The sequence below is a fragment of the Lupinus angustifolius genome, chromosome LG08 (genome assembly GCF_001865875.1).
Source record: "Lupinus angustifolius cultivar Tanjil chromosome LG08, LupAngTanjil_v1.0, whole genome shotgun sequence".
Lineage (NCBI taxonomy): Eukaryota > Viridiplantae > Streptophyta > Magnoliopsida > Fabales > Fabaceae > Lupinus > Lupinus angustifolius.
In genome coordinates, this window is record NC_032016.1 from 11,151,350 (window position 1) to 11,164,907 (window position 13,558).

A 13,558-nucleotide genomic window follows, 5' to 3' on the forward strand; every position below is an offset into this window, starting at 1 on the left:
TTCTATGCCATATGCATGTACAAGGTTTTATAGGGAGAGACTATAACCACTTATGATGACCTTTATGTCCCGTAAAAGATTAGTGTTCCACATAAGAAATTAGTCTTTGATTATTGTTTCCGGTAAGAGATTAGTTTTCGATTGTCACTCTGATTATTGTTCTAAGTAAGAGATTAGTCTTTGATTGTCACGCTGACTATTATCATTCATACTGATAATTATTCTACGTAAGAGATTAGTCTTCAATTGTCGTACGATGATATCATCGACATGGCTTTCCATGAATCTAAGTATCTCTTAACTCCAACACTCTAATATCATTGTCATTCCCTATATAATACCCACTCTCCCTACTCCTCAAAACCAATCAATCTTACCCTAAACACTTTTGCACATTGCTTAACCATGCAAGAGGTTACAGGACTCAATTATTTACTCCCTTCTCCATACCCTACAAACTACAACACAATTCAGAACAACAAATTTCAATCTCAAACATTCCCTAACCAATTATATGGCTTCCACAACAACCCTTTTCAAATACATGAAAACTTTAGTCCTCAATCATCAGGTATCAGCAGCAACTCAACCTCTGATGAAGCAGATGATCAAAACCTGAGTCTCATCAATGAGAGGAAACACAGAAGGATGATATCGAATCGCGAATCCGCGAGGCGATCGCGAATGAGGAAGCAGAAACAACTTGATGAGCTATGGTCACAGGTCATGTGGCTTAGGAATGAGAATCATAAACTATTAGATAAGCTGAACCATGTATCAGAGTGTCATGATCAAACACTTCAAGAAAATGCTAAGCTCAAAGAACAAACTTCAGAACTTCAACAAATCATAAGGGACATGCAGATACATAGTCCTTGTCCTTGTCCTTCTTTTGGACCCTTAGAACATGTTCCTTGTGACTCATCATATCTTAGAATATCTCATTCCTCAAACCAATCCATCTCATCAAATTCTATGGACTTTCTTGGTTAATTTTGAAAACATGGCCAAAATTTTCATCTCTTTAAGTTAGTTTTCTTTATCTTTGGTTTCTCTGTTCTGTCTTTGTGGAAGTAAAAAAATATTTGTCTTTGAATCGCCACTGAGATGTATGAGTTTATGAGATAAATGGCAATAACGTGGTTAGAGTATCTTTTAAATTATGATTGTGGTCGTGATTGCAATTATGATGGTCATTGCAACTATTGCGATCCAGATTTGTAGTCGTTAGGGTATAAATTATTTTGTTAGCCAAATAATATTTTTGATATCGATGTGATTGTGTTGCGGCTTGATGCAACCTAGATGTCGTCTGATGCGGTTGTATTGTAGCCCGTTGCGGTTGCATTATTATGACTAGTATCATACCACAATTGCAATATGATACGGTTGCAACGGTAACTGCAACTGTAATATTATAGCCATATGTCACATGATGCCGGCCGCAATTTGAAACAATGTTTGAGCCCTTAGTTGATTAACTCTTGTGTATCATAGTATACAAAATTCACCATACCATATATCATATAACATATCACATATCCATATCTATAGTATATATGTAATAATTGTGGTACAACTAATTTGGATAATTTTTACTTTTTAAAACATGATATCTTAACTATTTGTTAGCACCAACTTGGTGGACACTCAGAAGAGTCAAAAGCACCACAATGATTCTTGCCCATGAAACAATATAGAAAGCCTTCATAATTCACCTCATCTTTTAGTAATAGTAAGAGAATTGTGGAAAGAAAAATAAGAAGAAAATAAATAAATAAATAAAAGTTCATATAATAAAAGATAATATTATGGCAAAAGAAATGTAAGAAATTGAAGGTAACATAAACATATGTAGGATTTAGTATAAATTAATATAAGTAATTATATTTCATCCCAGTCAAACTGGACATCCTGCCGATCAGGATGGGACCCACTTGGCCAAACAAAACATAAGTAGACACGAACCAGATTCTTGCATCATCCTCGTACAAGTCTTATAAATGCTGCTGGCACTTTATTAAATGCATTCCCTTAATTGGGTTCTACCACGCCTCCTGGAAAAGTCAGTTTGTCCCGTGAGCCAAACAAGTCTCACTTGGAGGCTTGCATCACCTCATGTCAAATATCACTATTTCTAACACCTCAGTCAATGCATTCCCAATTGAGTTATGCCACGCTGCCTGCAACTCCAACTTGCTCCCTCTGACAGACGCAGTTAGAGACGAACCTACTATGCGGCAGAGATAAACATATCATGCCCCTACAATGCATACTGCCAAGTCACCATCAGCTACATGATAGATAACATGTCGCCATAACTTTTACTATAAATAAGGGGTGTTCCCTTACAGGAAATATTCATATTCTCCTACATCATAAATATTTCACTCATACTTCATATTAACTCTCTCATTCATTGTTAGCATTTACTCCCATCTATTCTCATTTATTCTTTATCAATCTTCCTTAAACTCATACTGACTTGAGTGTCAGAGAACCTTTTGAAATACCCTACTGGCAAGTCCAAGCCTCATTTTAGTCAGTCTCTAAAAACAAACTACTCATCTGAATTCCCCATTCTGCCCATATCCGACCAACACTAAAAGAACAAAGTGGAATTGGGTCAGTTGGACATGACACAAAGATAAAAGGGAAAACATTTAGACATGCCATCCACTAGAAATTGTTAGTACTATTTTATGGCTTGTTTCTGAGCTAACTTGGCTGCATATAATTAGAAAAATAACATCAGGTTTGATTATTTACTTCCCAAGTTTTGACAGGATCCATCAAATTTTCCTTCTTTCAATATGTGTCTTGATGAAAATACTTCATAGCAACTTTTATTTTGATAAACCTTCATAGGAATTAATCCATATATGAGCATAACTGAACAAAAATATTTACTCCATAATCGAGTTTTACTCTAATTTACATAGAAAACCAGACATTCTTAACTAAAATTTGTCTGTGTTTGATAGTAAAAGGTTAAAGTTTTATTATAAGAATATATATAAGAACCTGAATAAAACAAGCTCACCATCACATTTTGTGTTAAAACACACAACTACACTACATGGTATTCATTGTATTGATTTCTATCTTTTTATTACCATCAAATCTAAAAATTGTCACGCTTCTCCATTCCCCTCTTAATTCAAAATAATTTTTTGCTAACATTTTGACAAAAAAATATTATGCTAACAGTTAATAAAAATATAATTTTGGGCTAATGTTTTTTTGAGAAAAAAATGTATGTAGATCATGTTTTATTATCATTTAGTCTTCAAAAAATAATACAAATAAACAACGGATCTAATATATATACTAAGAATGTAAGTGTTTTTATACTATCAAAAATCACCTACCATTCACATATTAGTGATCATCAATGATATATAATGTGCTGAGAGTATAAAAAACTTTACGGTGACATATATCTTAAGCTAACAATATATATATATATATATTACATAAAAAAAATATAGGAATTATCTTAAATTTCGATGTCAAAAGTCACAACAATGAAGTAACACAGATTTATAGATTCTGCATTATTGGATCTAACATTGCTCTTTCACTTCACCATCTGTCACAGTTTTACGAAAGCAACAATCTTTTATAGCATCATAATAAATCTCAAGATCCAAGGAAGAAGAAGAAGAAGAAAACCCTTTTCAGTTTTGTTCCCACGGTGGTTGCTATGAGAGGAGGTAGAGGTGGTGGATCTGGCCTCCGCAGCTTCTTCTCCTTTCGAATCTTCATCTCTGCTATCTTCTCTCTCATTTTCCTTGCAACCCTCTCTGTTCTCTTCACAACCAATCCCTCCACACTGCAAGATGATGTAAAAAGTTCCTCTGTTTCTATGCATTTTTCATTGTTTTTTATGTTATTGTTAGAAAAAGATTTGATTTTGATTGAAACCCATTATCAATTTGCTCAATTTGAATCGACCCATTATTGTAGATTGGATATAAAGCATAACCAATATGATAATTTGATAATATTTTTCGGTACTACCAAGGATATCCCTAATCCTTCGGGGTGCATGATTGTCCTCGCCAAGAAGTGTAGCGTACAGGAATTGAACCTGAGACATTTTGGTCTTTCTGGGAATATAGTGGGCCTTACAACAATAGACTAGTGCCTTGTCGGTAAGGAACTAATCTTTTTCGAGGTGCATAACTGCCCCTCAGAACCCGTGACCTTTTGGTCTTTCTGGGGATGTAGTTGAGCCTTAGCCACTAGACTGTCTTGTTGGTATAATTTGATAATATGAATGGACATTATGTAGTGATTTAGATTTTTTTTGGTTACAGGCTCTTCCCATGGGTGATAATGCATATGTGCGTAGAACCTTTTTGGCATTGAAATCTGATCCTCTTAGGACTAGAGTGAATTTGATACACCAGCAAGCTAAAGATCACATAACACTAGTCAATGCATATGCTGCTTATGCAAGGAAGCTCAAGCTTGACATTTCTAAGCAATTGAAGATGTTTGATGAATTGGCTCGCGATATTTCGGATGTTTCGGTGAAGCCGGATTATCAGTCGTCGCTGTTCAAGTCAGATGGTCCAATAGATGAGGATGTGCTGAGGCAGTTTGAGAAGGAGGTTAAGGATAGAGTGAAGATTGTGAGGATGAAGATTGTTGAGGCGAAAGAGAATTACGATAATCAAGTGAAGATTCAGAAGTTGAAGGATACTATATTTGCAGTTAATCAGTCGCTTGTGAAGGCGAAGAAGAATGGGGCATTGGCGAGCTTGATTTCTGCTAAATCGGTTCCCAAGAGCTTGCATTGTCTGGGCATGAGGCTAATGGGTGAGAAAATCTCACATCCGGATAAATATAGGGATGATGAACCTAAACCTGAATTTGAAGATCCCAGTTTGTACCACTATGCAATATTTTCGGATAACGTGATAGCTGTGTCAGTTGTGGTGAGATCTGTGGTGAAGAATGCAGTGGAGCCATGGAAGCATGTTTTTCACGTAGTTACAAATCGGATGAATGTTGCAGCGATGAAGGTTTGGTTCAAGATGAGACCAGTTGAAGGCGGTGCATTTTTAGAGGTGAAGGCTGTAGAAGAATTCACATTCTTAAATTCATCGTATGTCCCGGTGTTGAGGCAACTTGAATCTGCTAAAATGCATAAGCATTACTTAGGAAATCAAGCTGAAAATACAACAAGTGATGCACATAGCATGAAATTTAGAAACCCTGCACACCTGTCCTTGCTGGATCACCTTCGCTTTTATTTGCCAGAGATATATCCGAAATTGAATAAAATTCTTTTACTGGATGATGATGTTGTGGTTCAAAAAGACTTGACCGGTTTGTGGAAGATTGATTTGGATGGGAAGGTGAATGGTGCGGTTGAGACCTGCTTTGGCTCTTTCCACCGATATTCCCAGTACTTGAATTTCTCTCATCCTTTAGTCAAGGAGAGCTTCAATCCAAAAACATGTGCTTGGGCCTTTGGTATGAATATATTTAATCTTGACGCTTGGAGGTATGAAAAAAGCACAGATCAGTACCATTACTGGCAGAACATGGTAAGTTTCTTCCGCATCAAGTTATAACTCCTTAATTGTCTTATCAAAAGCTACTATTTTGCTAAAAAAGATTGCCTGAGTAATGCTCTACCCAGTGTTTTAAATTGTGTCACCATTGTGGTTACTGTGATTATGGTCATTGTAGCTGTTGCAATGCAGATTGCAGCCCAAACGCGGTCTGATGCGGCACAATGTGGCCACATTGTTGTGATTCGGTGTCACACCAAATTGCTGTGTGATGCGGTAGTAGCAGTCACCGCAACTGCAATCTTGTGGCTGCATCACGTAATGCGGTCCGCAATTTGAATCACTGGCTCTACCTATTCATTTGTACAGTTGCTAACTAATAAGTTATTGTAAATTGGAAATGAGTAAATACTTTTATGTGTCGGTTCTGTTATCAGAATGAAGATCAATCTTTGTGGAAAAAGGGTACACTCGCTCCCGGTTTGATGACCTTCTACTCCATAACCAAGTCATTGGACAAATCCTGGCATGTGCTCGGGCTAGGATACAATCCCAGTATTAGCATCGACGAGATTAACAATGCAGCAGTCATTCATTACAACGGAGACATGAAACCGTGGCTTGACATTGCTTTGAATCAATACAAAAGTCTGTGGACCAAATATGTGGACAATGATATGGAGTTTGTGCAGATGTGCAATTTTGGCCTATAGTTCACATCTCTACTCCGCCGTTTTAGCCATATGCTTGAGATGACATATCCTTCATGGTTCATCATATAACTTTTGGAATTGAGGATCTCGAGTTAAATATGCCTTTCACCGAGAAGGTATGTGTTGTCATCACATTTCTTCTACAATGGCAATGCCATCTGAGAATTTCACCGTTGATCGTTTTCAGATGGTATGCAATAATTTTGAACAATCGAGTCGGGAAATGTACACAAAATAGTGTTTTTTGTTTTTGTTTTGTTTTGTTTTATCCTTCTGTATGATTAGCATATATTCATTTGCTTATGGTATTATCATGCCTATGATTAATGAGAATGCAACACTGTTTATATTTTTAATATACCACCTTTATGTTATTTTTTGTATATTTCTGCACTATGATAAGATATCATAGAAAACCATTTATCATCTTCACATGATAGCTTAAGCTTTAAGGAAAGTTTTTCATGACATGGTATCAAGGTTGTAGAGTTCATTTTTCAGGAATATTTGTTATGTTGATCTATAAGAGTTTGAAGGGTTCTTTTCAAGTTGGATGTCTACTTTTTTGATTACCTGTATTTGTAGGAATCTCTATTTGCTAAAATACATTCCTCCTTAAATGAATGTAGTATTATGTATTAGACTTGACGTCATCTAGTCCGACCGAAACGGTTGAGTCGATTAAATCGGTTAAACATTATACAAAACGTCTTTTAGTTTGATGTCCGTCCAGCTCAAGTTTCATAACATTGATATGAACAAGTTTATTATATTATGTCACATAGGTATAAAGTGCATATACTTTAGCATGCACTTGATATAATTTGTGCAAGTTTCATGTATCACACTACATCAAACTTAGGTTTGATATAATTTGATGCAGACTTATATATGTGGAATTTTCATACACTTTAGTTGGAACTAATTCACATTATCCTAAAGCTCCATAATTTATATAAATTTGAAGCCTGCAATTTTGAAACACTATTGATGTTAGGTTTAAGTGTGTAAAATGATAAAACATGTCATTAAATAAAACAAAGCACCAACAGAGCGTTGGTCTAGTGGTGTAAGGCCCACTAGATTCCCAAAGTTGATGATTCGATTTTTGGAAGTGACACTTATTGGGAGGGGAACTTCGAAAGTGTGGCGGATCTTGACCTAGTGTTTAGGAGGGGCAATAATATTTAATTGTAGTTTGTAATTAAGATTAATTGAATAACAAAAAATATAAAGAAATATTGATAATTTTTTTAAAATTTCAAAATAACATTAATTCAAAATAATAATAATTAAAAATTAAAAATATTAAAGAAAAATGTACATTCATTTAAAGTGTCGCACTTAGTTAAAAACTTTACTTCATTGATGATTGAATTAAAAGTAAAAAAATTCAATTATTTATATTTCAATATAAATTATCATATTGTCTACAAGAAATTCATACTATATTTTACCATATAAGTTTATTTGGTTGTCTTCATTGCTGAAAATGATCTTCTTGTAGTAGTTAAGATAAGACAAATAACTTGATTAAACAAATTATACATTCACTTTTATCATATCATCAAATTGTACTTAATTCAGAGATGATTGATAGTTTTTCAAACATAAATTACTAACGACATCACTAATAAAAGGTTGAAATTGACATCTAAATAAATCTTTTCTTACTCGCATTGAAGTCCATAGGTATTGCACAAAAATACATATGTTATAAATATTAAATGATTTATGAAAAATATATAGAATATTAAAATTTTTGCTGTAAAAGTTTGACAAAGATAATATGTAATCTTATAATATTTTCTTAAGTACAAAATAATTATGAACTCAAATAAAGTAAAAATATTATAAACAATATTTACATTTACACGTATAAAGAAATTTATCTATTATCTATAATTTTTAGAAGGAATATAGAAGGAAAAATATATATCTGAAATAGGTAATTAAATACTAAACATATACAAAAAATAGCAAGTCATCGAAGATTATAAAAGTGGAATAGATTGTTTTCTTAAAAATATAAACAAATGAAATCTTTTTTTTTCCATTCAACCAACTATTTACATATTTTAACAGCTGAAATTGAAGCATGCATAGGAAACTGCAATGACTTTGATGAACTATTTCCACTATCCTCATTTTCCTTCTATGCTAACCATATCTTCATTTATCATGCTAATTTTTTTTGGCTAAGTCTTCATTTCTTGTTCATACTCAATAAATTAAGTAATGGTTTATCTGGACATTACCTTCAGGTAATGTTTGAACTTTTTCAACAACAAAAATAGCCAAACATTATAAAGTGTAAGCATTTTTTAAATGTTCACATATTATCTTAGAGAATTTTTAAAAATGTTCACATGTTAAGTTAATGTTTGGCCCCAAATTTTGTTTTTATTTCACTACTTGTATTTTATTTAGTTAATAGTTTATAGATATTCTAATGTGTATTCATTTTAATATAAGAAGTATGATTTTTGAAGCATATGATCATAAGTTGAATATATGAATTTAGAATAAACTTGTGAATGGTTGTTCTACACTCGTTTTAAGGTTTTTTGGTATTACCAAAAGTATCTTATCACTTTTTAGTAAGAAATTAATTATTTTCGTGATGAGATTTTTACAACTATATGCCAAATATATGACATTAATGCAAACCTTAAATATAGTACGAGACACACTAATACAGGAATGTACCATTTGTTGAAGCTTCTTAAGGATGATGGATATGAGACATCACATGAAAAGGACGATACTTTGGATATTATGAAGAACATTTTATGTATACATATAAGTTTCATTACTCTATTTAATTCATTTTTATTTTATTTTTAAGGGTATTCCTTCACCTTTTTGGGTAAGAAACTAATTCTTCTTGATTTTGTGGTTGCCTATTCCAACAAATGTCGCTCAGAGGAATCGAACTCTCGACTTTGAGGATCCAGTAAGGCATTATATCAATAGACCAACGCTTTGTTGGTTATTTAATTCGTTTGGAATTGTGCTTATGATGGATAATACATATAAGACCAACACATGCAAATTTCCTTTGAGATTTTTTATCAGACATCGACATCTAAATATCCTATAGGAATTACAACAATTGAAAATGTTGATTAAAAATGAATCCCAACCTCAAACCATTGTCACTGACAATGAAATTTCTTTGGTCCTCACAATTGAGAAGGTTTTTCCAACATCGACTCATGTGATGTATCAATTTCACACCAACATGTATTTGTTGTGTGAGCATAACATCAACTCATATGCAAAATACTCAAAAGTCCATAACAAAATAGGTTTAAAACCCTAACAAAATCATGAACCGGGTTAGTTTAATTGAATAAAATTTGGTTGAACCAAATAAACTAAATCAAATCAAACTAATTTGATTAATTGTTTTGATTCAAAAGTTCCTATAGGAGATCAACCCAAGTGTACCCATATAGTGATTTATGGGTTGTTAAAACAAGTCACCATGTTCATTTTGAGTTGAAGCCACTCTTGGATTGGGAGAAAAAGCACTAGGCCCAAATAATAATTTTTGAACTATTTTTAAACCCATTGAGCCGAATTGAGTTCAGATCTGAAGTCAAAATAGTTGAGGTTCTATTTCAAGTTTTGAATTTATATTTTACTTCTCACACACACTTAGACATATATCTTATGTTATTGACATGAATTTAAAAATAAATATCACGAAATAATATTTATTTGTTATTGTCAACAAATGTTATTCTTAGAAATCGAATATTAATATTTGGCCTTATATAATATAAGAAGTCTAACTTCGCCCTAGACTAATTCATTGTTGATAGCGAAATAATAATAAAAAATTAACCACATAAAAGTGGTATTTATATAAAATAATTCGTAATGGAATAGTCAAACCTCAATTTGATGTGGATACTTGATACACACCATCTACCTAAAAAAAAGTTGAAGATAAAACAAACTGAAGTCACGATGACATTCATATGATGGAACATATGATTTTATTGTCTGTTTTAAACCAAAACTAATGAACTAGACCCCTAATTAGTATGTTACAACTAGAGTCGGTCTTACTCACTTACCCAATTTGGTCTGATCATGTCAAACTCGAATATGGTGAGGTCTCATTGAGTCGAGGGTTGAATTCAAATTTAAAAATTAGATTTAGTCAATATTTAGGGTTGGGTGTGGGACAAACATGACTCGTCACAGACTTGTCCCATGATTACTCACTTATCATATTTGTATGTATTTCTATCCAATTACGTACAAAGTAATGACATGTCTTTGGTCGAAAATATTATTGGTTATCTAATTTTTCCATCATATATACAAGATTAATAATATATATATACATGATAATAAAGTATATCATGGTATAAGAAGATAAGTTATCTCCTATAACCAGTAAAATTATTACATATGTTCTATTTAATCATTTTCCATAAAAAATTCTAAAACTAAACAAAAAAAAGTACACATGTCATATTTTTATTGGCTGGTGAAAATAAGTTATTTCCTGATACGAGGAAATACTTTATTCTCTATATTCATATATTATTTCATATGTCAAATTATATATCCCTAATAATAAATAATATTGAGAACATTTTTTTTCTAAAAGAGGAATGCATTATTTTAATCGAGTTTAGATCAGGTTCGGGTTCAAAGGTTGACTTAATCGACATTTAAGATGAGGTTAATTCCAGATTTAGAGTCAAATCCGGGTTCAAAAAATAATCCGATCAAAATCTAAGACCGGATAAGAGACAAATCTTATTCAATCCATACCCATGCTCACCCCTAGCTACAACTATACAACCACTCCTACATCAATACTAATATCTGATTTGGGTAAAAATCCTCAAACCAACTTGCTTCTTTGAACTAGATGGTTCATTGCATTTTTTTTAAAATAGTGACACGAAAAAAAGAGATCTTTTTGGTAAAGAAGAAGAAGGTTATAATGTAGATAGAAGAAAATGCATATGTGGATAAAGAGAAAGTCTCATAGTTTTTCCTTGGTGTTAAAGCTCCAAATGATTAATATGTTTTGAGACTAAACTGTGATATTGTGTTCTTTATTTAAATTTTGAACTTTTTAGCTGTGATAAAGTACTTGTGGTTTGGTCTTTGTCATTTAAACTAGAAAGTTGTTAAAGTATGTGTTTATTTTTGGGAATTCTTATTTTTGAGTAGACTATAAAATATGGATTATAAATTCAATATTTACCTATTTTGAATTTTATTATAGATATACATTTATAGAAATATAAAGTGTATTTGGTTCAATTGATATGCAGTTTCTTAGTGAATCACAACTACCCAATACGTTGTATTTGATTATTATACAATATTTATAACATTGATGTAAACATTAGTCACTTACAATTTTGAATAAATACAACAAAGTGGTTTAATATATAAATCATGACCCAACATCAATTACGAATTTTGGTACCTTTTAACAATCGAAAAAAATTAATTCAGCCTAACAATTTTTGTAAAAGATGATTTTGGATCAATTTTTTTTTTATAATAACTAAAGAGAGAAAAGATGGGAAAACGATTATATTCTTAAATAAAAATTATCCATCTTGGATTAATTAACCTCATGAAAATGGTGACTTCACAAAATTAGGAGTGTTGGATAAAGATTAAACGACTTAAATTTTTAGATTTTGTTTTACTTTAATCAAAATTCGAGTAATCCAATTTATACCTAATAGTTGGTAAGTTCATCAAATCCAAATCCAATCCAAAGGGAAATTATGTTCATATTTAGACATGAGAGCTATTTCTATACTATTTTATCTTACTATAATGTAAAACAACTCATCCAAAGTCATAACCATCCCTCTATTATTGAATGATTTGTACATGAATGCACTAAATCACAATAATTCTTTATTTATTTAATAAATTCCACATGGAAATCATTCAATGATAGTGTATTAAAAAGTGTGTTCCTAAAAATAATTAATAGATTCCACATGAAAAGAAACACAATAGTAATGTATTTAATAAATGATATGTTAATCTTTTCAAATCAAATGAGGGAGAGTTTTATTAAAAATAATTATTAGATTGGTTCTTTAAATATATTATTTTCCCTAAAACATGTTTTATTTACTTTATTATTATATGGGCTGAAGTTCACAAAATATTTTTTAATAATAACAACTTTGCAAAGAGTAATTACATAACAACTTAGTATATACATCTACCTAAACTTTCCTTATATACTCCTATAAGGGAGTTGATTTTTATGAGAGGCAAAATCATAGCAGACTAGTACTAATAGGTGGAGGCAGCTGCTCTTGAATTTTTTAATTTATTTTTTAATATTTTTTATTTATTTCTTAAAATAATTTGTAATCATTTTTATTTATTTATTTACTAAAATATATTTTAACCTTTTTATCTATACTCAAACGATGTCTTAAGGGAAATAATTATTTGAACTTACATTTTTCTTTAATTTATAGCTTAATTAATATGTATAATGCAATTTATGTGATTCTTTTAACAATTATAGATAATGGGTCAAATACTTTTACATGTATAGATGTTGATGTTGCATATAATACTATGCTCAATTTGAGTTTGTACTAATTTTATACGAGATAAAATAGATTATGAGGATCACTTATTACCTTTATCAAACTTTGGAGCCAAAATCCCAAGATCCCAAGGATTTATATTATTCATTTAATATTGATATTATATGTATTTTTTGCAGAAATTATACTCTATGGATTTCAATGAGTAAGAGAAGATTATCTTGATATGTTAATTTCAACTTTTATTGTTAATGTCGTTAGACATTTAGGTTTGAAAAACTCTCAACCATCCATGAATTATGTGTAACTTTTATAAAACAAAGAAGGTTAATACATATTTCTTGCTTGATAGAGTTATTCGTCTTATCTTGACTGTTTTGGTTCAACTATTATGAAAATATCATTTTTAGTAACGAAGATAACCAACTAAAATTATATAATAAGATAGAAGATGAATTCCTTATAGAAAGATGATGATTTATATTAAAAATGAAATAGATAGTTGGAAATATTACTTCTAATTAAATCATCGATGAGTTTAAGTCCTTACAAGAATGAATAATCAAACTTTAAATGAATGCATTTTTTTCTTTAACTTCCTTAATTGTTAAATATTATTATTTAAATTAATATGTTATTTTGAAATTTTGAAACAATTGTATATGTTTCTTTATATTTTTTGTTACGGGATGATGCAGTAAATGTGTGAAAAACTCTTATAAAGATTTATATACATTTTGTAAATAAT

The 13,558-nt window shown here is 31.2% G+C and overlaps 2 protein-coding genes across 2 annotated transcripts; both read left to right on the top strand.

The window, feature by feature from the left end:
- On the top strand, window positions 348-1,160 carry LOC109354063 (basic leucine zipper 43-like). The gene has a single exon (XM_019596415.1). The coding sequence runs from the start codon at window positions 406-408 to the stop codon at window positions 991-993; it is 588 nt and encodes a 195-aa protein (XP_019451960.1). The 5' UTR covers window positions 348-405; the 3' UTR covers window positions 994-1,160.
- LOC109354745 (probable galacturonosyltransferase 9) lies at window positions 3,491-6,619 on the top strand. The gene is made up of 3 exons (XM_019597445.1): window positions 3,491-3,847; window positions 4,323-5,561; window positions 5,966-6,619. The coding sequence occupies exons 1-3, from the start codon at window positions 3,707-3,709 to the stop codon at window positions 6,239-6,241; spliced, it is 1,656 nt and encodes a 551-aa protein (XP_019452990.1). The 5' UTR covers window positions 3,491-3,706; the 3' UTR covers window positions 6,242-6,619.

What these genes read in the sequence shown, in the direction of transcription:
- LOC109354063 (XM_019596415.1), top strand. Translation starts at nt 406, where the DNA reads ATGCAAGAGGTTACAGGACTCAATTATTTACTCCCTTCTCCATACCCT.
- LOC109354745 (XM_019597445.1), top strand. Translation starts at nt 3,707, where the DNA reads ATGAGAGGAGGTAGAGGTGGTGGATCTGGCCTCCGCAGCTTCTTCTCC. An exon ending in CCTCCACACTGCAAGATGAT is followed by an intron (nt 3,848 to 4,322) that starts GTAAAAAGTTCC and finishes TTTTGGTTACAG; the next exon opens with GCTCTTCCCATGGGTGATAA. An exon ending in ACCATTACTGGCAGAACATG is followed by an intron (nt 5,562 to 5,965) that starts GTAAGTTTCTTC and finishes TTCTGTTATCAG; the next exon opens with AATGAAGATCAATCTTTGTG.